Source organism: Moschus berezovskii, chromosome 1, assembly GCF_049115385.1.
Source record: "Moschus berezovskii isolate FMDL1 chromosome 1, NW_MosBer_1.0, whole genome shotgun sequence".
Lineage (NCBI taxonomy): Eukaryota > Metazoa > Chordata > Mammalia > Artiodactyla > Moschidae > Moschus > Moschus berezovskii.
The window spans coordinates 165150911-165175925 of record NC_142460.1 but is presented as its reverse complement, the minus strand read 5'-3'; the positions used below and the strand labels follow the sequence as shown (position 1 = coordinate 165175925).

Here is a 25015-nt window from a genome sequence, read left to right as displayed (position 1 = left end):
AGCACTTGGGCACACAAGGATTGAAACACAGATGTTCAGTGACAAAGCACTTCACACTTTTTCATCCAAGCCTTAATTTTCCCAAAGACCTTGAACAGTGGTTTTCAAAGTGTGGTCCCTGGACCAGCAGTGTGATCCCAGGACCAGCAACGTTGACCTCAATGGGAACTTGTGCTTGTGCTTAGTCACTGTCATGTGACTCTTTGAGACACTTTGGATTGTAGCCTGCCAGGCTCCCCTGTCCATGGGATTTCTAGGCAAGAATACTGGAGTAGGGTGCCATTTTTCTCCTCCGGGGACCTCCCTGACCCAGGGATCAAACCCAAGTCTCTCATGTCTTCGGCATTGTAGGTGGATCCTGTACCTGTGGAGCCGCCAGGAAAGCCTGGGAACTTGTTAGAAACACAAATTCTTAGGGCCTACCTTAGAACTCAGAAACTCTGGGATGGCACAGCGAGCTGAATTTTAACAAACTCTCCCACAAATTGGTCCTTGAAAGAAAAGCTATGACAAATCTAAACAGTGTAGTAAAAAGCAGAGACATCACTTTGCCAACAAAATATGTAGAGTCAAAGCTGTGTTTTTTCCAGTTGTCATGTAAGGATGTGAGAGTTGGACCATAAGGAAGACTGAGCGTTGAAAAATTGGTGCTTTCAAACTGTGGTGCTGGAGAAGACTCTTGAGAGTCCCTTGGACCGCAAGGAGACCAAACTAGTCAATCCTAAAGGAAATCAAACTGGAATATTCATTGGAAGGACTGATGCTGAAGCTGAAGCTCCAATACTTTGACCACCTAATCTGAATAGCTGATTCACTGGAAAAGACCCTGATGGTGGGAAAGACTGAAGGCAGAAGGAGAAGGGGATGACAGAGGATGAGACGGTTGGATGGCATCACCGACTCAATAGACATGAGTCTGAGCAAAACCTGGGAGACAGTGAAGGACAGGGAAGGCTGGCATGCCACACGGGGTCACAAAGGGTCGGACACAACTGAGTGACTGAACAGCAATAGCCCACAAATCCCGTTGCTTGCTCAAGGTTGGAAACCAGGTATGTGATTGTTCCAGACTCTTCTTTTCGCTTGGCAGCAGTCCTCTCTGCTGTAACCCTCAATACTTCTGAAAACCTTCTGTTTCTTTCATTCAGGGCCAGAGCAGAGAGAAAGAAGGGACCAAAGTGATATTTATGGTGTGCTGGCCAGAACACTTGCATGTGCCATATTATTTAATCCTAAACCTAATCCCATGAAGCAGTGACAGGACTCTCTGAGCAGATGAAAAAGCAGAAGCTCAGAGAGGTTGAGCCATCTCCCAAAGGCACAGAGTAAGTAGCAAACCTGGTCTGCAAAAATTCACCATTTTCCCACAGTCTCTCCTTAAAGCAGGAGTGACCACTATATCTTATTACCCTCTCCCGCATGGCTCAAGAATAGTAAGTTCCTAAACAAAAGGAAAGGAAAAAAGTATCCAGTTCAATGGAAAAAAAATCCCAATGTCTTTCAAGACTTTGTGGGACTAAAATGAGAGAGCAAGGGAAAACATTTTGGGAAACCAAAGTGTGCTATGCCCTATGACAGTGATCCCCAACCTTTTTGACACCAGGGACTGGTTTCCTGAAAGGCAATTTTTCCACAGACCCAGAGGGGAATGGTTTGGGGATGATTCTCATAAGGAGGTTGAAACCGAGATTCTTCACATCTGTGGTTCACAGTAGATTTTGTGCTTCTGTGAGAATCTAATGCTGCTGTTTATCTGATAGGAGATGGAGTTTAGGTGGTAACATAAGCAATGGGGAGCAGCTGTAAATACAGATGAAGCTTCACTCGCTTGCCCATCAGTCACCTCCTGCTACGTGGCCCAGTTCCTAAGAGGCCACATACCTGCAATGGTCCATGGCCTGGGGGTTGGGGACCCTTGCCCTATGAAATACTCGACTTCAATTTTTAATCAGTGTCATCATCAGAATCCAAGAAAAAATGATTTAAGTAAGCCAATGCATTTAATACCAAAATAATGAAAACAGTTGGTTATGCTAATTATGAATGTCGACATTTTAGGAATCAGCAAACTAAAATGGACCGGAATGGGTGAATTTAACTCAGATGACCATTATATCTATTACTGTGGGCAAGAATCCCTTAGAAAAAATGGAGTAGCTATCGTAGTAAGCAAAACAGTCCGAAATGCAGTACTTGGATGTGATCTCAAAAACACAGAATGATCTCTGTTTCCAAGGCAAACCATTCAATATCACAGTAATCCAAGTCTATGTCCCAACAAGTAATGCTGAAGAAGCTGAAGTTGCATGGCTCTATGAAGACCTACAACAGCGTCTAGAACTAACACTCAAAAGAGATGTCCTTTTCATTATAGGGGACTGGAATGCAAAAGTAGGAAGTCAAGAAACACCTGGAGCAACAGGTGTTGGAGTACACATTTGGCCTTGGAACACGGAATGAAGCAGGGCAAAGGCTAATAGAGTTTTGCCAAGAGAACGCACTGTTCATAGCAAACACCCTCTTTCAACAACACAAGAGAAGACTCTACACATGGACATCACCAGATGGTCAACACCGAAATCAGAATGATTATATTCTTTGCAACCAAAGGTGGAGAAGCTCTATACAGTCACCAAAAATAAGACCGGGAGCTGACTGTGACTCAGATCATGAACTCCTTATTGCCAAATTCAGACTTAAATTGAAGAAAGTGGGGAAAACCACTAGACCATTCAGGTATGACCTAAATCAAATCCCTTATGATTATACAGTGGAAGTGAGAAATAGAATCAAGGGCCTAGATCTGACAGAGTGCCTGATGAACTATGGACAGAGGTTCGTGACATTGTACAGGAGACAGGGATCAAGACCATCCCCATTGAAAACAAATGCAAAAAAGCAAAATGGCTGTCTGAGGAGGTCTTACAAATAGCTAAGAAAAGAAGAGAAGCGAAAAGCAAAGGAGAAAAGGAAAGATATAAGCATTTGAATGCAGAGTTACAAAAAATAGCAGGGAGAGACAAGAAAGCCTTCCTCAGTGATCAGTGCAAAGAAATAGAGGAAAACAATAGAATTGGAAAGACTAGAGATCTCTTCAAGAAAATTAGAGATACCAAGGGAAGATTTCATGCAAAGACGGGTTCAATAAAGGACAGAAATATTAAGAAGAGGTGGCAAGACTACACAGAAGAAGTATACAAAAAAGATTTTCACGACCCAGATAATCACAATGGTGTGATCACTAACCTAGAGCCAGACATCTGGAATGTGAAGTCAAGTGGGCCTTAGGAAGCATCAATACAAACAAAGCTAGTGGAGGTGATAGAATTCCAGCTGAGCTATTTTAGATCCTAAAAGATGATGCTGTGAAAGTGTTGCACTCAATATGCCAACAAATTTGGAAAACTCAGCAGTGGCTACAGGACTGGAAGAGATCAGTTTTCATTCCAATCCCAAAGAAAGGCAAAGCCAAAGAATGTCTCAAACTACCGCACAATTGCACTCATCTCACATGCTTGTACAGTAATGCTCAAAATTCACCAATCCAGGCTTCAACAGTACGTGAACCGTGAACTTGCAGATGTTCAAGCTGGTTTTAGAAAAGGCAGAGGAACTAGTGATCAAATTGCCAACATCCGCTGGACCATCAAAAAAACAAGAGAGTTCCAGGAAAACATCTATTTCTGCTTCATTGATTATGCCAAAGCCTTTGACGGTGTGGATCACAACAAACTGGAAAATTCTGAGAGGCGAATAACAGACCACCTGACCTGCCTCTTGAGAAACCTGTATGCAGTTCAGGAAGCAACAGTTAGAACTGGACATGGAACAGCAGACTGGTTCCAGTTAGGAAACGGAGTAAGTCAAGGCTACATATTGTCACCGCGCTTTTTTAACTTATATGCAGAGTACATCATGAGAAATGCTGGGCTAGATGAAGCACAGGCTGGAATCAAGATCGCCGGGAGAAATATCAATAACCTCAGATATGAAAATGACACCACCCTTATGGCAGAAAGTGAAGAATAACTAAAGAGCCACTTGATGAAAGTGAAAGAGGAGAGTGAAAATGTTGGCTTAATGCTCAACATTCAGAAAACTAAAATCATGGCATCCGGTCTCATCACTCCATGGGAAATAGATGGGGAAACAGCGGAAACAGTGACAAACTTTATTTTTGGGGGGCGCCAAAATCACTGCAGATGGTGACTGCAGCCATGAAATTAAAAGACGCTTACTCCTTGGAAGAAAAGCTATGACCAACCTAGATAGCATAATAAAAAGCAGAGACATTGCTTTGCTGAGAAAGGTCCACCTAGTCAAGGCTATGGTTTTTCCAGTAGTCATGTATGGATGTGAGAGTTGGACTGTGAAGAAAGCTGAGTGCCAAAAAATTGATGCTTTTGAACTGTGGTGTTGGAGAAGAGTCTTGAGAGTCCCTTGGACTGCATGGAGATCCAACCAGTCCATCCTAAAGGAAATCAGTCCTGAATGTTCACTGGAAGGACTGATGTTGAAGCTGAAACTCCAATACTTTGGCCACCTGATATGAAGAGCTGACTCACTGGAAAAGACCCTTATGCTGGGAAAGATTGAAGGGGGGAGGGGAAGGGGACGACAGAGGATGAGATGGTTGGATGGCATCACTGACTCAATGGACATAAGTTTGAGTGAACTCCAGGAATTATTGACGGACAGGGAGGCCTGGCGTGCTGCAGTCCATGGGGTCACAGAGTGTCGGACACGAGTGAGTGACTGAACTGAACTGATGCTAACTGTATAATTTTTAAATATGGTGACCATCTTGGCCAATTCTGGTCAGCAGGGTTGGTGTCCATGGAGTCCAAGGCTGTCGTAAAGAATCTCACCTGAAATATGGATGTGTCTGAAAGAACATCATTTCTTTCTTGGTTGCCTCTTCCAAGCTCAGCTTGTTGGTGATATCCTGCTGGCCCCGGCACTTCACGATCATATAGCCCTTCTTGAGATGATAGGTGAGGTTCTGCATGACCTTCAGGACAGCTTTCTCGGTGCCCTTGTCCACTAGGTCTGGTTTGGTCAGGATCCCTGTGAGATGATTAGAGGAGGGCAGTGGAGAGGTCAATTTTCTCTTCAAATATATTGAATGCTACTAGGCTACGGGGTCTTTTTTGGCCAAGACCAGCAGATTATCATTTTCCCATTATATATTCTTACCACTTTTGCCCCAAATCAGCTAACTATACAGACACGAATGTATTTCTGGGCTTGCTATTCTGTCACACACATCTATATGTCTGTCTTTTTGCTAGCGTCATACTGCTTTAGTCACAGTCACTTTGTAATATACCTGACATCAGGAATTATGATGCCCCTAACTTTCTTCTTATCAAGATTGATATGACCAAGAGCCTTTTATGCCCAGTGCCTCTCAGCTCATTCTTTCATTCCGTTGTCATTCCTCTTACTTGTATTTCTATTTGCCCATCCAGTCACTCAACTCATTAACTGCCTTGTGTAATTTATTTAACAAACGTCTCTTGGGTGCCCGCTGTGTCCCTGACACTAAGGCAGCATGCATCATCAGAACCAACTCACTCCACCACCGTGTCTCCAAAAGCACATCACTCCCTACTGTAAGGAGGGCCTGTGACTGTGCTTTGAACTCCAAGTGACTGTGTTCTTGATGGATGCTTGCTTTGTTTCCATCTTTTGGCTGCTGTGTACCTGAGTGTATATTCCATTTCTTTTTTAAATTTAGCATACTTTTCTCTATTTCTATACTTGACCTAGAATGCATGGAAAATTTGCACAGTGTTATAAGGCTATTTGGAATATACTAAGGCCTGATCGTATATATTCTATGTGTACAGTACTTAATGACTTTACAAAAACAATACTTAATATTTAGTGAAAGCTTACAGATTATCAGAGTTTGTGGCTAATGAATGCTGGAGTGGGTAGCCATTCCCTTCTTCAGGGAAACTTCCCCACCCAGGGATCAAACCTATGTCTCTTGTGTCTTCTGCATTGGCAGGCAGATATATATATATATATATATTTTTACCACTGAGCCACCTGGGAAGCCCCATGAGAAGAACAGAAAACTACTAGTAAGAAGTATTACTCAATTTCTATAAAGATATTGATATCCAAATAGATCTATCTACTTAACAGATGAAACTATCTCCTGTGGTCATTAATGAGACATCCCTAATGACTTATAATTGCATAATGGTGGATGACCCCAAACCTGAGTTTTCTCTCTGGTTCAATGTGTTCTAGATGCCTGTAGAAGTCAGCAGGTAACAGGGTACAAGTCTAGTCTGGCATATAATAACACATTAAACTTGAGTTGTCTTCCCCTACTGTTATTTTTATCCTTACTGGAAACCTGAGCATTTGTTGGAAAAAAAGTGGAAAAGGCAGTAATATACTGTGTATCTATTTAGTCAAAGAAAATGACTGGCACACTTTCAGGAAGGTAAACTCAATGGGTAAGTGAAGTGATTGGGGAGAAGTGATATTAAGTAATAATATTAGAATTTTTAAAATAGAAGCTCTCATTTGCAGGCAATCTGTGCTCTTAAACCAAATCCCCTATAATGCCTTCTGCAGGGGACATTTTTAAAAAAGGAATTTAAGAGAACCCACCTCTCCAAGGAAGCGTTCTCCTTGAATATAAACCCTGTAGACACCTGTGCTCCAGTGTAAACCTGGAAGTGTATTCCCTGAGTATGTTCACATACTCCCTGGCGAGATCTTTTCCATGAACCAAAGACTCACAAGAATTTTTCCTGTGGACTTGCAGAGTTGATGGGCCAGTCAATTCCCCCTTTCTGGACCATTTTGGGAGAGCATATAAGGCATTTCTCCTCCCTGATCCAGAATGGGTCAAGAATGCAAATAAGGGACAACAGGAAGGAGGGCAGAGAACCTCCAAATATTGGCCATACATCTAGCCCTGACCATGAATGAGGGTGACCCATCTGCTGTGTGCAACTGCACCCCGAGCCCATGGAGTTTCCCTGGGAACAGAGTTTGTATCTGATGCAGGATGTGGGCACCTCTAACAGAGCTATTACATCCAGGACCTTCTAAATATCTGAGGGGTCTCCCCCGGCTTCCTGTCCTCTAAGAAGTTCGGTGCTTTCTTCTTACCTATGGTCCTGTCTCCTTCGGGGTCCACCTCCTGGGCCATGCTCAGCGCCTCTGTGGTGGCGATGTCCACGTTGCAGGGGACTACCACTAAGTTGATGGTCTCCTGCCTCTGGATGTACTTTTTGATGAGTTCCTTGATCTGATGCCAGGGAATCACAAAGGAAGAGCACATCTCTGGTCACCCAAGAGCACGGCTGGTCATCCCAGAGCACCACTTGGTTTTCACACTTCTGAGCTTTGGCTTAGCCTATACCCTTCCTCTCGAGTGTCTGACCACCTGCCCTCATTGAGTTCTCTGTTGATGTCCTGCTTATCCTCCAGAGCTCATTACTGGTATTCTTCTTTCCCAAAGGCTCCCTGATTCCCGTGGTCAGGTGAGACCCCTCCTTCCTCGACAGATCGTCCCTGGGATGCTTCTGAACTGACAGCAGGAGGAAGAGGCATGCTCTGACTCCAGGCAAGCATTTTTGTCATGCCCTGGGAAACCCCACCCATTTGCTGAGTGAAGCAGTGTAAGAAGTGTGGAATTAGTCCCTTAACTCAAGCAGGGGAATGACCTAATTACAAGGCTCCCAGAGACAGAGAATGGTGATCTGGATGTCGAGGAAAAAAGAGGAATCAAGTGCCTAAGACAGTGGGGCCAGCAGAGACCCATCCAAGAGGGACTGCCATGGTCTTAGTTGGGCTGTAATCGGGCTCCCAACACTGGCAGTGCCCCTCCACCTCGGAAAAGGGAAGAGGGCAGCTGTGACTTCAGTCCCAGGGGAAGAGGGTCTCATCTTCTCCCTCTCCTCCACCCCGTCCCTTTACACCCCGGACAACCACCCTGCTTCTGAGAGCATCCTTGCCTCCTTGGCCTCCATGTGAACTGGCTCAGCAAGGCTTGACAAGGCTGGTCTCAGGGTGGACCCATCCAGAGATCAAGTATGATTCTGGCATCCCCGTGATGACTGTGTTATCAGGCAACCTTGAGTGGGAAGGTCTTTGGTAAAGAAGCCCCAGGCTCAGCAGCTGTTGGTTTGTATTGGTCAGAGCTGCTCTGTGGTTAGCATGCCTGTCCATTGTACCGGCCTTCTTGTCCCCAGCCAGAGATCACAATCTGTGTCCTGATTGACTTACGTGGTTTTAGTTAAAGAACTTGTGGCTAAAATCGGCAGATCTCATGTAAAAATCCAATGTCTGGCTTCTTTTAAATATTAGGATAGTGGTAACACTGGTCCATATTCCCACAGGACAGCATTGGGCAGGGTGTGAGTTATACACCTCCAGGCCTACAGAGTCAGCTTAGCCTGTTTCCATGACTGCCGGACCCTTGTCAGAATCCGAGTATGAGGCCCCAGCCCTAGATCGTCCTCTGCAGTCTCCTCCCCAACTACTCAGGGTGCAGGCTGGGAAGGTGCACCAGAGGGGGGCTGCCGGCAGAGACCTCAGCAGTGCCCCCTGCTGAGCGTGGGGCCCACTCCCAAGTTGCCAAGAGGCTCACCTGCAGTCCGATGTCCTGTGGCTGGTTTTCCACAGCCACCCTGGTGATGCCAGGAAGGTCAATGAGGGTCAGATCTGGGACCTCAGGGGAGGTGACCTCCAGATTAATGAGCTCATGGCTGATGCCAACTCCATTCCCAGCTATGATGTTCTGGCCTGTGGAGACCAAGAGAGGAGAAACCCTGAGTCCAGAGGATGAAGAACCCAACCAAGCAAAAGCAGTGGAATCTGTGGGCAGATTTATGTCCCTCACCTATTTATGCGTCTCACCTGTATCTGGGGACAGTCCTAAGGTGAGAAACAGGGAGGCAATTTAAGCACAGCCCTGATGAATTGCCTAATTCTTTAGAGATTAGGAGGTGGGAGAATGATGGCAACCAGGCTACTCTGTAAACGTTTCCTGCTTTAGCTATTACTCCCAGTCACTACTTAAGCTATGATTTTGTAACTCTGTACTGAAGTGAAACATACATACAGGAAAGTACCCTTTGTCTTAAGCCTGTGGCTTGGTGAATTTCACAGGGGGGACCCACTGGTGTCACAGAAACACATATCAAGAAACAGAACATGGCAGCCCCCCTACCCTGCTAAAGTCCCTCTCTCCCTGTGGATCACTAGCCCTCACGTAAAGTAGCGCTTATCTTAAGCTTTACCAGTATCTACTCTTTTGCCCATTTTTGTACTTTATACTTGGCTAAGCTAAGTGGAGAAGGCAATGGCAACCCACTCCAGTACTCTTGCCTGGAGAATCCCATGGATGGAGGAGCCTGGTAGGCTGCAGTCCATGGGGTCGCTACAAGTTGGACAGGACTGAGCGACTTCACTTTCACTTTTCACTTTCATGCATTGGAGAAGGAAATGGCAAGCTACTCCAGTGTTCTTGCCTGGAGAATCCCAGGGATGGGGGAGCCTGTGGGCTGCCGTCTATGGGGTCGCAGAGTCGGACACGACTGAAATGACTTAGCAGCAGCAAGCTAAGTGAATTTGCTGATAGATAACCACTTTTGACCTACAAGAAGAGCATTTTCCTGTGGCCCCACCTAATTATAAAAGGAATCGTAAACTACGTCTTCTCTTGGTATCATGCATGTGTGCATGCGTGCTAAGTCACTCAGTCATGGCTGACTCTTTGCGACCCCATAGACTGTGCCTTGCAAGGCTCCTCTATCCATGAGATTCTCCAGGCAAGACTACTGGAGTGGGTTGCCATGCCCTCCTCCAGGGATCTTCCCGACACAGGAATCAAACCTGGATCTCCTGCAGCTCCTGCATCGCAGGTGGATTCTTTTCCTCTGAGCCACTTGGGGAAGCCCTCTCTTGGTTCCATTTCCTCAGCTCAACATTTTATTTGAGTGATTACCTTATACTGGTGCTTGTGGCTGAGGGCTGTTCCTTTTCATTGCCATTCTGTGTCTTGACCCAGTCTGTGGGGCGTGGTGGGTTGGGGCTGGGGGTGGGGGTGGGTGATAATCATAGTTGCTTGCTTGCTAAGTCACTCAGTCATGTCTGACTCTTTGTAACTCTACGGACTGGAGCCTGCCTGGCTCCTCTGTCCATGGGATTTTCCAGGCAAGAGTGCTGGAGTGGGTTGCTGTGCCCCTCTCCAGAGAATCTTCCCGACCCAGGAACTGAATCTATTGTATCTCCTGCATTGGCAGGCAGATTCTTTTTTTTTTATGGATGTTTTCTTTTTTTTGTTTGATTTTGGCAGGCAGATTCTTTTACCACCAGCGCCATCTGGGAATCACAATAGTGCTGCTATAGAGATTCTAGAAGCTGACTTTTAGTGCACATCTTGGCTTGGATATACTCGGGATAAAGAAAGCTGAGCACCGAAGAACTGATGCTTTTGAACTGTGGTTTTGGAGAAGACTCTTGAGAGTCCCTTGGACTGCAAGGAGATCCAACCAGTCCATTCTAAAGGAGATCAATCCTGGGTGTTCATTGGAAGGACTGATGCTGAAACTCCAATACTTTGGCCACCTCATGCGAAGAGCTGACTCATTTGAAAAGACCCTGATGGTGGGGAAGATTGAGGGTGGGAGGAGAAGGGGATGACAGAGGATGAGATGGTTGGATGACATCACCAACTCGATGGACATGAGTTTGGGTAAACTCTGGGAGTTGGTGATGGACAGCGAGGCCTGGCATGCTGCGGTTCATGGGGTCATAAAGAGTCGGAAACGACTGAGCAACTGAACTGAACTGATACTCGGGATTAGCGTTTTGAGGTGTCATGGGGTGTGCACACACCTCCAGCCTTAGTGTATATTGTGTCCGTTTTCCAAAGTAGTTGTACCAACTTACACTCCCACCTGCAGTGGACCAGAGTTCCAAGATGCTATAGATGCTTTAGAGATGCTATTCTAAAGATTCTCATTACTCATCCTCACACAGAACATTCACCCAAGTTCACAGAACGTGCCCTCCAAGTCCTGCCCACAGAGCTCACAGCTAGAGAGAGACTGGGCAGATCTCAGGCACGCTGAAGGGTGTGCTGGGCACACGTGGACAGGACAGTTGTAGCAGGAATGGTAGTGCAGAGTTTTTATCATTTGAAGCTAGGAAACTTGCCAGGTGAAGATCTCAGGAAGTTCCTGTTTTGGGGGTGGATGCTAGAATTGAGGCAGCACCTTGCAATCTGGGCGATCCCTCTGGTGAGCCAGCTGGGGACATGGGGTTTTCAGGGAGCTGAGCCCCAGGAGTCACGTGAAAACCCCAGCCTCGGATGCAGAGTTTGCTGTTCAGTGAGGCATAAGCCCATTTCCCTAGAACGGAAGCTATGGCCACAGTTTCCTGTTATGATCAGAGTGAATTTTTGCCTGTCTGGCTGAGCCCAGCTTGAGAGCAGGAAGGGAAAAATGCCTTGGGGAGGGGTTAGCAGGCTCCGGGACCTTGGAGATGGGGCTGGGAGGGGATGACCTCCAGGGTCCCCTCTGAGTGGGTATGGAAGTGGATTCCAGGAGCGCGCTACTTCAGTCATGTCCGACTCTTTGTGACCGTATGGACTGTAGCCCACCAGGCTCCTCTGTTCATGGGATTCTCCAGGCAAGAATACTAGAGTGGGTTGCCATGACCTCTTCCAGGGGATCGTCCCCCATCCAGGGATCAAACCTGTGTCTCTTATGTCTCCTGCATTGGCAGGCGGGTTCTTTACCACTAGCGCCACCTGGGAAGACATTCCAGAAGCAACTGAGCCTTCTCCTCAGGCTGATCTGAAGAGCTGGATGTGCTTCTAGGAGTGATGGGTGGGCGGAGTTGGCCTTGGGGGAAACCTCACGGCTTGGGGACAGGGATGCGGTCACAGGCAACCAGACACTTCAGGGACACATGTCCCCAGCGCTGACCAAGGTAGCTGGAGCAAGGGTGCTGTCTGGGACACTTCGCAGAGGAGAGGCAGGTAAACTGAGTCACGAAAGGGTAGGGCTATGTAGCAAGGAGGAGGGACGTGTGCGAGGCAGGGGGCCGACACGTGGGAACACCTGGAAAGAAGAGATGGTGCTCGCTGTGCAGCTGGAGAGGCCCGGGGGACTGCTGATGGCCCCAGGGGGAGAAGGAGCCGGCTTGCAGATGCCCTCAGGGCCCTACCTCTACGAATCTCCCGCTCCACCTCGGAGGGGTTGTGCAGCTGCTGCGTCACGTTGCGGTAGGTGATTTTCCCCGTCCACTCACACTCCCGCTTTGTCAGTTTCAGCACCAGCGGACACCGGGTGACGATTCCTGAGAGAGAGTTTCCCAAACAGCCTCTAAGTTTCCCTTAAAAAGAAGCATTCACAGGTGCCCTTTTCTTTTTTGACTGCACCACAAGGCATGTAGAATCTTGGTTCCCTGACCAGGGATCGAACCCCCATCTCTTGAATTGGGAGCATGGAGTTCTAACCACTGGACCACCAGGGAAGCCCCACCCTTTGCTCTTATCCTCCCCAGTGTTCCCAGAGGCCTTGTCTGAAATCTGTATCCCTCTCTAGGGAGGACTCAGTCCAGCCCCACTAATTACCCCTGGCCCTAGAAAGGCTTCCCGTGACCACTCCTGAGTCTACTGGTCCTGGGATGCCCTGTGGCTTGCAGGAGGCTGCCCCAGCAGTGCTTACCGCTGCCCCTGGGGAGGGCAACCCCCGACAGAGCCTCCAGCACGGAGCTCTTGCCCGAGCTCTGGTCCCCGATGACAGCGATGGCGGGCAGGGCCAGGTCCTGCTCCACGCCCAGGGCCCGCAGGGAGTCGATGAGGTCAATGCAGGGCCTCACCTTCTCCTCATACTTTCTGTACAGGTTGTTTTCGGGCCCCTGGAGGAGACAGACAGACTCAGCCTTGGCCTCTGACAGACTCCCACCGCTTTCTGGAATTTGTGGCTGAATCGATGGTTCTGCTCATGTTGGGTCAGAGTCAGGACGGGCGAGAGGCGGACCCGGGTGTGCCAGAGGCAAGGCCCCCGCACTTGTTCCTGCAGAGGCTTGGCTTCCACTGCTGTGGGCTGGAGGTGGAAGTGCCCGTGTGAGTTGGGAGATGGCCCTGCGAGGGCAGGCGCTCCCAGTTGGAGGGAGGGAAAAAGCCCGGGAGAAGGCCGGGCCTGCAGGGCTGGGGTGGGTGGTGGCTGGCAGTGATGACTGTGGCAGTCATAGCTGGAGGGAAAGCTCCCAGGCAGGAGACCCCAGCACAGAGAACAGAGGCCCCAGATCCATGTCCAGGAAGGTCATTGCTGCTCCAGAGACTGTGTCTGCCCCTGGGGCTTGTTGGAGGTGCCCAGAAGGTTGCGGGTGGAGGGAAGGGCACCAGCTGTGCTGTGGGGACTGGACTAGACTGGCAGGTTTTATTCCCCACTTCCCCCTCACTCCTTCCTCCTTCTTTCAGACAGTAATGAATCTGCCTGCAATGCAGGAGACCCAGGTTCCTTCCCTGGGTCATAAAGATCCCCTGGGGGAGGAAATGGCAACCCACCCCAGTACTCTTGCCTGGAGAAACCCATGGGCAGAGGAGCCTTGCGGAAGGCAGTCCATGGGGTCGCAAAGAGTCGGACACGACTGACTGACTAACACACACGCTTCTCTCACCACCCCCACCCCCGCATGCACCCTTCCTGACCCACCCTCCTCTCACCTTACCTTTGACCTCTGTTGGCCCCCGTTTGCTTCTGGCTGCTGAGGGTCCAAATTCAGCTGATTGAAGTTGTTGGGAAGGAAGTCCGGGTCACTCTCTCCCATCTGCCAGTGTGGGGGACTCACTGTCTGCCCCGGTGCTGCGCCCAGTGGCCCTGGTGGGGGCTGATGGAAGTTCATGTCTTCCTTTGGGTAGTGCTGAGTGGAAGTCGGAGGGTACCTCCTGAACTTCAAAGGCCTGTAGGACATCGACATGACTGTCTGCTCGGAGAGCTGGGGTGTGTGGTCTCCGGGGCTCAGCGCCTCCGGTCTTCTCGGTGAGCTCTGCAAAGACACAAGACGAGAATGAGGCCCAGAGGTCCCCCAGCAGACCTTCCTGGGGGCTGTATTTCTTCCAGCTCTGCCTCGCCTAGTCCCTTACAACCCACCTGCTGCTCACAGATGCAGGGGAGACCAGCAGCCCGGCTCAGGCCTGTCTGCAGGAGGGGCTGATGGCAGCAAACAGACACAGAACACAGAAAGGTTGTTGGTGGGCCCCCGGGGCCTGCGGACAAGTGGACTCCACGCTACCACGGGAGAGTCTGAACGTTCTGCCGTCACTTCTGCTGGGCTCCGCGTCGCCACCTACAGCTCAGGGCAGAGAGGAGGCAGTAAGGCGTGGAGAGATGACGGGGAGCCCCTCCAGGGTCCCTTGGTAGCCAGTCTCTGCCCCGCCGTCACCGTTTCTCACCCAGGCTAGATCAGCCTGCTGGAGATTCTGGAATAAAAGGTTGCTGGGGTCTCTTACTTCTCCGTGGGACCTATAATCGGGTGGTCTTCCCCCTAGAGACAGCTGGCCTCACCAGCACTGCTCTGAGATGCTCATTTCGTTTTCACAGCAACCCTGCATGTCAGTGTCTAATCTGTACTTTTTCAGGTCAAGAAGGTGAAGCGCAGAGGTCTAGATACTGGCCTGAGTCAGGGACCAGAGGCCGGCCAGGGACTCTGGGTCATGAACTCTTTCCTGCTATGACCGCCCCCCCAACCCCCACTGGCACCAGAGAGGAGACAGTGAATTGAATGGCTTCACTCCCCTTCCAAATGCAAGTCCACCTGGACATGTGACCGTGACCTTATTTGGAAAAGCCCACTTGCAGTGGAATTGAGGCAGATCTGGGGATGAGGGTGGGCCCAAAATGCAAGAAGAGACAGGCGGAGAGGGTTTGAGACACAAAGCCCCTTGGCTGGAGGGCGACAGAGGCAGAAACTGGGGTGTTGCTGCCTCACATCAGGGACGCCCGAGGGGATCAGAGGCCCCAGAAGCTGGGTGAGGGGCCTGAAAGGGGTCTCCCTCAGAGTCTCTGGGAAGAACTAGCTCTACCGACACCTTGCCCTGGAACTTTTGGCCTGAGAACCGGAAGAGAATAGGTGTCCTATGTGTCTGAGTTGGGGGCATTTGTCATGCCAGCTCCAGGGCACTAACCAGTGGGGAGGATTGGAGTCTCGAGGTGGTGCCTACCCATAGCTGACCCTTGGGGCATCCATGTGTGCCCTGTCTCCAGCCCTCCGTCCATCCCCTCCGCATCCTTGCACACACTGTGGCCCTTTCCCTTCCAACCTTGCACACACTGTGTCCCTTTCCCTTCCAAGTCCCTGGTCTCATCCTGTCACTACCCTTTCTAAAAACTTCTGGGGTCTTTGTTTTCAGAACAAAGTTCCTAAAGAATTTGGTCCTAACCTACCTTTTCCTATTTGATACCATCTCTCTGAATGGTGGCTTAGACAGTAAAAGTGTCTGCCTGCAATGCGGGAGACCCAGGTTCGATCCCTGGATCGGGAAGATCGCCTGGAGAAGGAAATGGCAACCCACTCCAGTACTCTTGCCTGGAAAATTCCATGGACAGAGGAGCCTTGTAGGCTATAGTCCATGGGGTCGCAAAGAGTCGGACACGACTGAGCAACTTCACTTCACTTCTGAACGCTGGGCCAAGTTTGTTGCCTTCCCTCAAGGCACATTCATAACCTTGTGTGTGTCATTGACCTAGCTTTAAAAATGAGGGTGGTTCATTCTCTTATTCATTCATTCAACAGATGTGTTTTGAGGACTGATGCAGGCTGAGTTGTGTCCTCAAGTCCATATGTCAGAGACCTAACCGCTAGGACCTCGGTGTGTGTCTATACCGGAGAGATGGCCTTTAAAGAGGTGGTTGAGGTAAACGAGGTCACTAATCCAATCTCACTGGTGTCTTAATGAGAAAAAAACAGAGTAGGACACAGCTACCCACGGAGGCACGACCACGCGAGGACACAGGAAGAAGACCGCCGTCTCCATGTCCAGGAGGCCTCGGGAGAAAGGAACTCTGCTGACACCTTAGTCTTGGACTTCTGGCCTCCAGACTGTGAGAAAATAAATTGCTGTCGTCTAAGCCATCCATCCTAAGGCACTTTGTTACAGCAGCCTGAGCAAACTAATACAAAGACCTAATATGTGTAAGGTGGTTCCTGCCATGAAGGTTCAGTGGTGAGCAAGCCCGATGAAGTCCCTGCCTCCGGCACACCCATTCTGTCAGGGAGATCCCCCCAAACAAGAAAGCCGACCAATGAAGAAGGCTGCAGTAATGCAACCCCGGGCGACAATGGAGTGGAAGAAAGGGAGTGGGTGGCAGATCCTGGGATCAGTGTCACAGGCGGAGGTAGGGGCTGTTTGGGGGCGTGTCCGTGTGTACAGGAAACAGGAAATGAATGAAGAGAGAAGCAATCATTTGAGGACCTGGGGAGGAGCCTTCCTGGCAGAGCAAGTCCAAGTGCAAACGTCCTGAGGTCAGAATGAGCTCAGGAAACTGGGAGAAGCACCCTTGTTTCCTGGGGGCTCAGAAAGCCCAGTCCAGGGGCGGCTCCCTTCTTTGGGATTGGGGGCTGGCCCCTCTAATCCTAGTTGCCTTGCACTGTCCAGGCCGTGCCCTGGCCTTTCCTGGCACGGCTGGGGCTTGACCTGACATTTGGGTTTGGGCTGGAAGGAGGTGAAGTCTTCTACTTGCGCTTTTCGGAGTGGTCAGCCCCACTGACCTGGAGACCCTAAGAAAAAAGGGAGACCCCCCAGGCTTGTCCCTGCTCCTGGGGGAGCCCTGCAAAAGCTGTCCAGTGGAGGGAGGGAGCACCCTTATCGCTGTGCTGAAATCCTAAGACAGCACCTCTGTTCCCTCTTGTGGATGAAGGGCAGTAAGACTGCTCAGTTGAGTGTTGGGAGGAAGGCCAATCTTCCAGGCAACCCCAATCTTACAGTCAGCTGATTGCCAATATCTGGGGCTGCGGGGGGATGAAGTGGGCACTTCCTGGCCAGGAATTGCTGGCACGCAGCCCTCAAGTGCCCCGTGGCTGAGGCTAGCTTTAGAGGAAATGACTCTCAGCCAGCCCCTACCACTGGTTGGTGACTAAAACTAAATCTGGGTTTTTACAGCTGTTTTGCATCTTCCTGTTCTTCATTTCTCTGAGTCCCTGAGGTTTAGACTCTTCTCTGTTCCACATCTGATAGCTTCCCATGGGGCCAGTCGCCCCCACGAAATTCATCGTCTTACAAAATGCCTGACCCTTCAGCAAGTGTTTAGAGAAAGTATGACCCCATGAAAATGCCTCTGCTTTTTCTTTTTCCTCCTGCTGGCAGCTTCTTCAGATATTTCCCCCCAGTAGTGCCAAGGAGTGCTGGCAATGAGCAAAAGCTGGAAGAGACAGGGATGGACTCTGTGCAGAATCTCAGGAGGAACCAGCCCTGCTAATGCCTCCATCTCAGACATCCAGCCCCAAGGGCTGGGAGAGACTAAATTTTCATTTTTTAAGCCCTCTAGTCTGGGATACTGTGCCATGACAACCCTAGGACACTCACACACCATTGCTGTTCAGTCACTCAGTCGTGTCTGACTCTCTGCGACCCCATGGACTGCAGCATGCCAGGCTCCCTCTTTCACAGTCTCCTGGAGCTTGCTCAGATTCATGTCCATTGAGTTGGTGATGCCATCCAATCATCTCATCTTCTGTCATCCCTTTCTCCTCCTGCCCTCACCTTTCCCAGCATCAGGGTCTTTTCTAATGAGTCGGCTGTTTGCATTGGGTGGCCAAATTATTGGAACTTCAGCTTCAATATCAATCCCTTCAATGAATATTCAGGGTTGATTTCCTTTAGGATTGATTGATTTAATCGCCTTGCTGTTCAAGGGACTCTCAAGAGTCTTCTCCAGCCCCACAGTTCAAAAGCATCATGGTTTATACCTAATCTGTTCCCCCCAAGTGCCTTTCTTTGCTGGGTGGACTTGGCATCATATCTGTCTCTAAGTAAAATTCTGAAGGCGTAATAATCCACCAGTTCATGCTACAATGGGAATGAGCAAAAGTTAGAAAGCAGGTGTCATTGCCCCTCAAGAGAAACAGTGTCAGGAGCCCTCTTGGCCACCACTGCCTCAAGCAAGAGGGATCCTGAAGCTCTGAGATCAGGCTTAGGGGCTTCAATTCTGATATGAGTTCCAAAGTGTGTGTCATGCTATATCATCAAACAGTTGATTCAATTCAGACACTATCTACCGGGAGATGACAGCAGATACCACAGGACTATTATCAGATGGGGCTCACCCTACTCACCTGCCCCCATCCCATCCTGCTGGCAATTGCAAATTGGTCTTGTCACCTGTCTCTAGGCTTCCCGGGTGGCACAGTGGCAAAGAATATGCCTGCCAGTGCAGGAAATGCAGGAGACTTGGGTTTGATCCCTGGGTCAGGAAGATCCCAGGAGAAGGAAATGGCATCCCACTCCAGTACTCTTGCCTGGGAAATAGTCTGTCGGGCTATAGTCCATGGGGTTCCAGCTGGACACAGCTGAGTGCCTGGGCACACACACAGACACACATCTAACTCTACAAGGATTAAATCCTGAGCCACTGCAGCTGCTCCCCTGAAAGCAGTTCAGGGTGGAGATCAGGAACAAGCCCTCTGTGCTCTGGGAGAAACTGGCAGAACAGGTCTTCAGGTAGTTAGATATTTTCCAGAGATTTTATGAGCACAGTTCTTGCATCTCCTCATATCTAGAAAAGGACTAAACTCACTAATAGTGACATCTGCTCCTCATGACTAGCAGTGAGCTTCTGCTGAAATGTGTGCTTGATTGCATGTGCGCCCTTCACTAAAATCATGTATTACTGACTTCCCCACTAGCTGTTCGTTGCAGTTCCTCAGAGCTACCCAAAACGCTGTCTCCCAGGCTATCATCCTCATTTTGCCCCAAATGGAACTCAACTCACAACTCTCATGTGCATGTTTTCCCGTCAGCACTGCCCCCTTCAGATGCAAACTGCTAGCAAGGACACCCCTCACCTCATCCCGCCGCCCTTCTTGGGTTTGAATAATCTGCTAGAGCAGAAACCTTTCACTGACTAGGTCACAGGTTTATTATAAAAGGATTTTCCAGGTGGCGCTAATTCTTTACAGAATCTGCCTGCAATGCAGGAGACGTAAGAGACACGGGTGCGAACCCTGGGTGGGGAAGATCCCCTGGAGGAGGGCATGGCAACCCACTCTAGTATTCTTGCCCAGAGAATCTCCATGGACAGAGGAGTCTGGTGAGCTACAGTCCATGGGATCACAAAGATTCGGACACGACTGAGTGGCGTTCACTTTCACAGTCCATGGAATCCTCCAGGCCAGAATACTGGAGTGGGTGGCCTTTTCTGTCAGGGGATCTTCTCAACCCAGGCATTGAACCCAGGCCTCCCTCATTTCAGGTGGATTCTTTACCAGCTGAGCCACCAGGGAAGCCCAGCTCAGAAAAAGCCAGATGGAAAAGATGCAGAGGGCAGGCGCAGGATGAGGGTGGAGCTTCCACTGTCAGCTAGTACTAGTCTCCCGCATCTCCAGTTGTGCTCTAGAAGCCCTCCAAACACTCTAGGGTTTTCAGGGGGCTTCATTACATAGACCTGAGTGATTCCATCACCGACTACCAGAGATTGAACTCAGTCTCCTGCCCTGCTTCTCTTCCGGGAGGTGGGGAGTGGCTGGAAGTGCTAGACCTCACTAGCTAGTCTGTCACGTGATCGCTCACCTAGGCTACCGGCTCCCACCTCATTAACATAACACAGGGACCTGACACCACCTGATTAGCATAACAGAAGCCGATGCTCTCTTCCCTTCTGAGAGTTTTACGAACACCTGTTAGGCTGGAACTGACACAGACCAAACAATCTCCTTTGCCCCTACAACTGTGAATATTATGAAATAGTCGCCTGGATGAGTTAATATCTACCTCATACTTACTTTTTTTTCTTGCGATGAGGACTTTTAAGATCTACTCTTTTTGTTGTTATTGTTTAGTCTCTAAGTCGTGTCTGACTATTTTGCAGCCCCATGGACTGTAGCCTCCCAGGCTCCTCTGTCCATGGGATTCTCCCGGCAAAAATACTGGAGTGAGTTGCCATGCCCTTCTCCAGGGGATCTTCCCAACCCGAGGATCGAACCTGCATCTCCTGAGTCTCCTTCATTGACAGGCGGGTTCTTTACCACTACTGCCACCTGGGAAGACTTCTACTCTCTTAGCAACTTTCTAAAATGCTACACAGTATTATCAGCTGTGGAGATGCAACATACAGCAAAGTGACTTAATATATTTCTTATTATAAATCACAGCTTCACAGAGCATGAAACTCTCTCCCCTCCTCAGGATGTGCAACTTCCATGGAAGTTCCAGAAGCCACTTCTGAGTGGTCACAAGGTCTTTGGCCAGACTCGGGGAGATGCGCACCCCCTGTGCTCCCAGTCCCACCACTTTCTTTCTAGAGTGTGCACGCAGGGATGGCTAGGGGCCAGCACCAGTGCACAACGCAGGCAGCTTCAGAAACATCATCTTTCTGCCTCCAGCCTTCTGGCACAAGCCCCGTTTACCAGGAACTGCTTTTAATAGAAAATCAGATCTGCTGCAGGAAGACGCATTTAGGCAGCCCTCCCCGCACTGACCCGGCTCTTACCTGTGCACCTGTAGAGGGAGCCCGGCAAGTCATCTCTGCCCATTCCCCCTTTCCTTTTATAGGATCCCTCCTCCCCTCGTGGCTTCCTTTCCCAGAAGCAAGGGAAATGAAACTAATGGCTTGCCATAGAAACGAAACCGCTAGCCTGCCACTGAAACGAAACTTGAAGTATCCATCCATTTCCTGCTGCAACTTGAAGTATCCATCCATTTCCTGCTGCTTCGCACAGTAGTCTTCAGACTCCAGCTGCATCAGAGTCTCCTGGTGGGCTTGTGAGCTCACAGGGAGGGGTGGGTGGGGTGGGGCTAACAGGTTTTCCGGCAGGCTGGGGCCGACCACACTTGGAGAACAGGTCACTTAGCATAGTGCCATCCAGAAGGACTTTCTGAGATGCTGTGTGCTGCCACTCTCTGCCCCTATTAAGCTCTGAACATGCCAGGAAGGGACATCCACAGCTCCTCCACAGCATCCCTCATGTAGGCGCGCGGTGTGTACCCTCACACTTGGGCTGGTTGCCAGGAGTGAGCCTGACTTCCTGGTCCTATGGGGGTTACTTCACAGGCATGCACTCCCTGGGGTCCCAAAGCACCCCCTTCACTGTGACTGGAGTGAGGCTGAGTTGGGCACTCCCACCACCAGAATATGGGGGCCCCAAGGAGCCCTGGTGGTTCGGGGCTGGCCCAAGACGGGGGTGGATTCTGCCTCCATCTCAGAGTCACACCCATGAGGCTTTCCAAAACAAAACAAAAAATCTTAGAAAATTAAGAAAATGAATTCCGAGCACTTTTTTGCTCATTCATCTGACTTGTGGGCAAAATTTCCCCTAAAGAAGAAATTTGGAGGCTTAAAAGATGGTTTTCAAAGCCTGGGATTAAGAGGTCCTGGGGAGAGTATGCAGGACCTGATGCTCAGGTAATCCATCCAGAGGTCCCTGGGCAGAGGGGGAAGACGTAGGGAAGAACTGGACAGCTGACTTGGCAGTGAGTTTTCTGACTCATCAACTGTGTCACAGGGTGGATGCCTTTGCAGCTCCAGGAAAGGTACAGGGAAGACACGGCAGAGGCCAGACAGAGTGGGGCCACTTCCATGGAGGCAGCGAGGGAAGTTCGCTAAGGAGGCGGCTGAGGACTCACCCTTCCCAGCAGCAACAGCACACCCCCGCACCTCAGCATGCTGCCCAGGAAGTCTCTGTGGGAAGGATCAGGGCCTCAGCAGCATCAAGGCGCTGGACTAGTTCTCAAGCTGCTATTCGGGGTTTCGGGCGGCAGCTCGGTGATGAACCCTGGCCGGGGTCCCTCATCCCACCCTCAGCCCACTGACCCTCCGAGGAAGGGCTGGCCTGGATGCTCATACTGAAGGAGGAAACAGACAGAGCCAGACTCCATCTTAGACCAGGCTGTGAACTTTAGGCTATCCCGTTGTCACCCTCCCAATGGACTCTGAACTTTGTGCCTGGTGTCTATAGAAGCGGCACACCAGTGGGAAACCAGACCCCGTGGATAAAAGAGCCTCAGGACTTGTACTTGGACTCTCCGTTGCCTAAAAGAATATGCTAATTATCTCTGTATCAGAACAAAGTGGTAAATTCCATTGTGTTTATTGGGATATGACCGCAGGCCTACTGATAAATGTCCCCTGTTTATCCAGTCTTGTGACACATGAATCATGGGTGAACTTTGATCGTATCTCTCTTTTACTTTGTCCAGACTAGTTTCAAGGAATTTGGGGAGGTGGGTTTGAGTAAGTACACTTAGGGTATATAAGGTTTTCACAAAAACTGGTCGGGGTCCTTGGCTAAGAGTAGACTCTGCCTTGGGCCCGCCGGTGTAATAAACTGCACTCCACTATCTGCATTGTCCTTCTGAGTGAGTTTGTTTCCCGGAATGCGTGGCTACAACCATACACCCTCAGCAGGACCGCGCCTTCTGAGTTTGCTTTCTCGGTTGTGCAGAGGAGACTATGCAGTGTCTCCCCCACTAATGGATTAAGGAGGTGAGGAACTGGGAGCCTATGTACAGATGAGAGTTCTAAGTGTGTGTCTGTGCAGGGCGGTGGAGTAGCAGAGGCTACTGTGGGTGGAAATCCCCCAACTCTTCACTGTCTGGACCCCCCTTGCTCCAGCGGTGCTGGGGCAGGGGTGGAGGATGATGGTGACCCATCTCAGGGCAGGTGCTAGGAAGCTGTCAGGCCTCATGCATGCCTGGTGCCCGTGGACGGAGGACAGGCCTGGGTGGGCAGTGTCAGTGTCTGGGCTAGAGGGTGACAAAGGGCCGCTGGGCAGTAGAGGGGCTCAGCTCCTTAGACAGGAACAAGCTCCATTTCTGAATCTGTGATGTTGTGTGTGTGTGTGTGTGTGTGTTCAGTCACTCTTTTAAGACCCCTTGGACTGCAGCCCACCAGGCTCCTCTGTCCACGGGATTCTCCAGGCAAGAATACTGGAGTGGGTTTCCATTTCCTTCTTCAGGGGATATTCCCAACTCAGGGATTGAACCCGCATCTCCTGCATCGACAGGTGGGTTCTTTACCGCTGAGCCACCAGGGAAGCCTGTCAAAAAATCCAGGCATATTGGTAATAGGGACTCTTAGAGCTCAGAAGTGCCTGCCTTTCACAGGGTGGAGGTTAGAGGCCCTGCCCTCTCGTGGGAGGGGCAGTCCTTGCAGGCCCACCCCTCTCCAGCAGCAGAGAGAGGCGGGGCAGCCCTGCTGGGGGAGTTCTCAGGGTGGGGGTGGGAGTAGGGGAGGCTCAGGCTCACCTCCACATGGGAGCAGGGTGGGGGCCTCTGGGGAGAGAGGACAGACACTCAGCATGGGTGGCTGCCCATATGAGTCTCAGTTTCCTTGACAGCTTTGTTTTGTAATAGACTTTATTTGTTTTAGGTTCACAGTAAAAAGAGGAAGATATAGAGATTTTGAGATTTCCCCTAGACTCCCTGCCTCACCCATCACAGGCACAGCCTCCCCACTGTCGACCGCCCCATCCAGAGGGGTGACCTCCACACCGACACACTGTCACCATGCAGAGCCCACGGTTTACACTAGGGTCACTCCTGGCTGGACACCCGGTGGGTCTGGACAAGTGTGTAGTGACAGGCGCCCACCGGGAGTCGCCAGAGAGGAGTCCGCTGCCCTTCAAGTTCTCTGTGCTCGTCCTGATCACCCCTCCCTCCTCCAGCCCCCACCCTCCCGGGGTCTCCATTCTGCTGCCTTTTCAGTGACCCTCAAGTTCCCTTCCAGGCCTCCTCTAAGGTGGTCCAGAGCCCAGAAGGGGGTTCTCTCTGATGGCCTGCTTGTGTCCAAAATTCTCCTTTTTGTTAGGACACGAGTCGCACAGGATAGGGGCCACCCGACTTGAACTTATTACACCAACAGTGACCCTGTTTCCACACAAGGTCACATTCTGCGGTACTGCCGGTTAGTTATGACTCATCTCATGAGTTGGGGAGGAACAGAGTCTAGCCTATAACAGGGCCCCAGCCAAGATCCCACCGAGTGGTTTGCAGACTCCTCTGCAGAGAGAGATGCAAGCTCCCTGAGGGGCTGACGTTCACCACCCACCCCCACCCCCCCACTGCCAGGAGGCTGACGTTCCCCCTGGTTGGCAGCGGGGTGCAATGATGAGGGCTCACACGTGTCCTGGCAGGAGCTCTGGCAAACATCTGCACATTCACTCTCTCAGGCTTCCAAGCCCGATAGGGACCCTCCTTAAGCCTGGCCCCCACGCTCAGAGTTGAGCTTCCACTGCCCTGCAGCCCACCTACAACCACGGAGGACTCAGCACTGCTATCAGCCACTGAGACTTGGGGAGTCGGATCCTGCAAGGATACTGAAATTCATGGTGACACGCACTGCCATGTTTTTAAAAGGAGGCCTGCTGATAAAAGTATTTGAAAACCGTTCATCTGTACCAACCCCTCTACGGATAGATGAGAAACTGGAGGCTAGATAAGCACTATCAAGCTGGCATCAAAGTCTCCTATCATTTCTGGGAGCCAGACTCGGGAGGGAGGTCAGAAAGAGCACTTGGCAATGACTTGGTTTTCTTAACCCCAAGGCGCTGGGCATCTTGGTATGTGGATCTACAGTGTGTCTCCTAGGAAGTCTAGGTTGTACAGTGGTCCTCCTGAGAGCAGCCCCAGCCCGGCTGGCCCATCGGAGATCCCTCCTCCCCATCCTGTTACACAAGGTGCCACTGGAGCAACGCCCCTGCATGCAGGCAGACACTGAACCTCTTCGCCATTGTATTGCTTGTGCCTGAGTTAGGCGCACCCAGATTTGTGGGACGAATGAATAAGCTCAGGGGCCTGCAAGGATAGCTCAAG

General features: G+C 50.3%; 1 protein-coding gene and 1 long non-coding RNA gene across 5 annotated transcripts in view; one reads left to right on the top strand and one right to left on the bottom strand.

Moving 5' to 3' along the window:
• The window catches only part of MX2 (MX dynamin like GTPase 2), a 37828-nt gene extending 16893 nt beyond the window's left edge, over positions 1–20935 (bottom strand). The window contains exons 1-8 of one of the 3 annotated variants that reach the window (XM_055414244.2): positions 20697–20935; positions 14145–14340; positions 13723–14040; positions 12714–12906; positions 12211–12342; positions 8624–8778; positions 7141–7279; positions 4869–5067 (exon numbers count right to left, since the gene is read on the bottom strand). In XM_055414244.2, coding sequence (XP_055270219.2) covers positions 4869–5067; positions 7141–7279; positions 8624–8778; positions 12211–12342; positions 12714–12906; positions 13723–13971 — 1067 coding nt within the window. In that variant the 5' untranslated portion in view covers positions 13972–14040; positions 14145–14340; positions 20697–20935. Of the gene's footprint in view, positions 1–4868; positions 5068–7140; positions 7280–8623; positions 8779–12210; positions 12343–12713; positions 12907–13722; positions 14041–14144; positions 14341–15980; positions 20662–20696 lie in introns of those variants that run through there. The other 2 variants (XM_088840801.1, XM_055414237.2) reach the window with 2 other exon arrangements.
• LOC148778887 (uncharacterized) lies at positions 11455–21791 on the top strand. 2 transcript variants are annotated; one of them, XR_016038450.1, is made up of 3 exons: positions 11455–12268; positions 12892–13114; positions 21709–21791. It is a non-coding gene; the product is annotated as an uncharacterized LOC148778887 (long non-coding RNA). The 2 variants fall into 2 exon arrangements; XR_016038452.1 differs by lacking the exon at positions 21709–21791 and adding an exon at positions 15787–15898.
• Positions 21792–25015: the final 3224 nt, after the last annotated feature.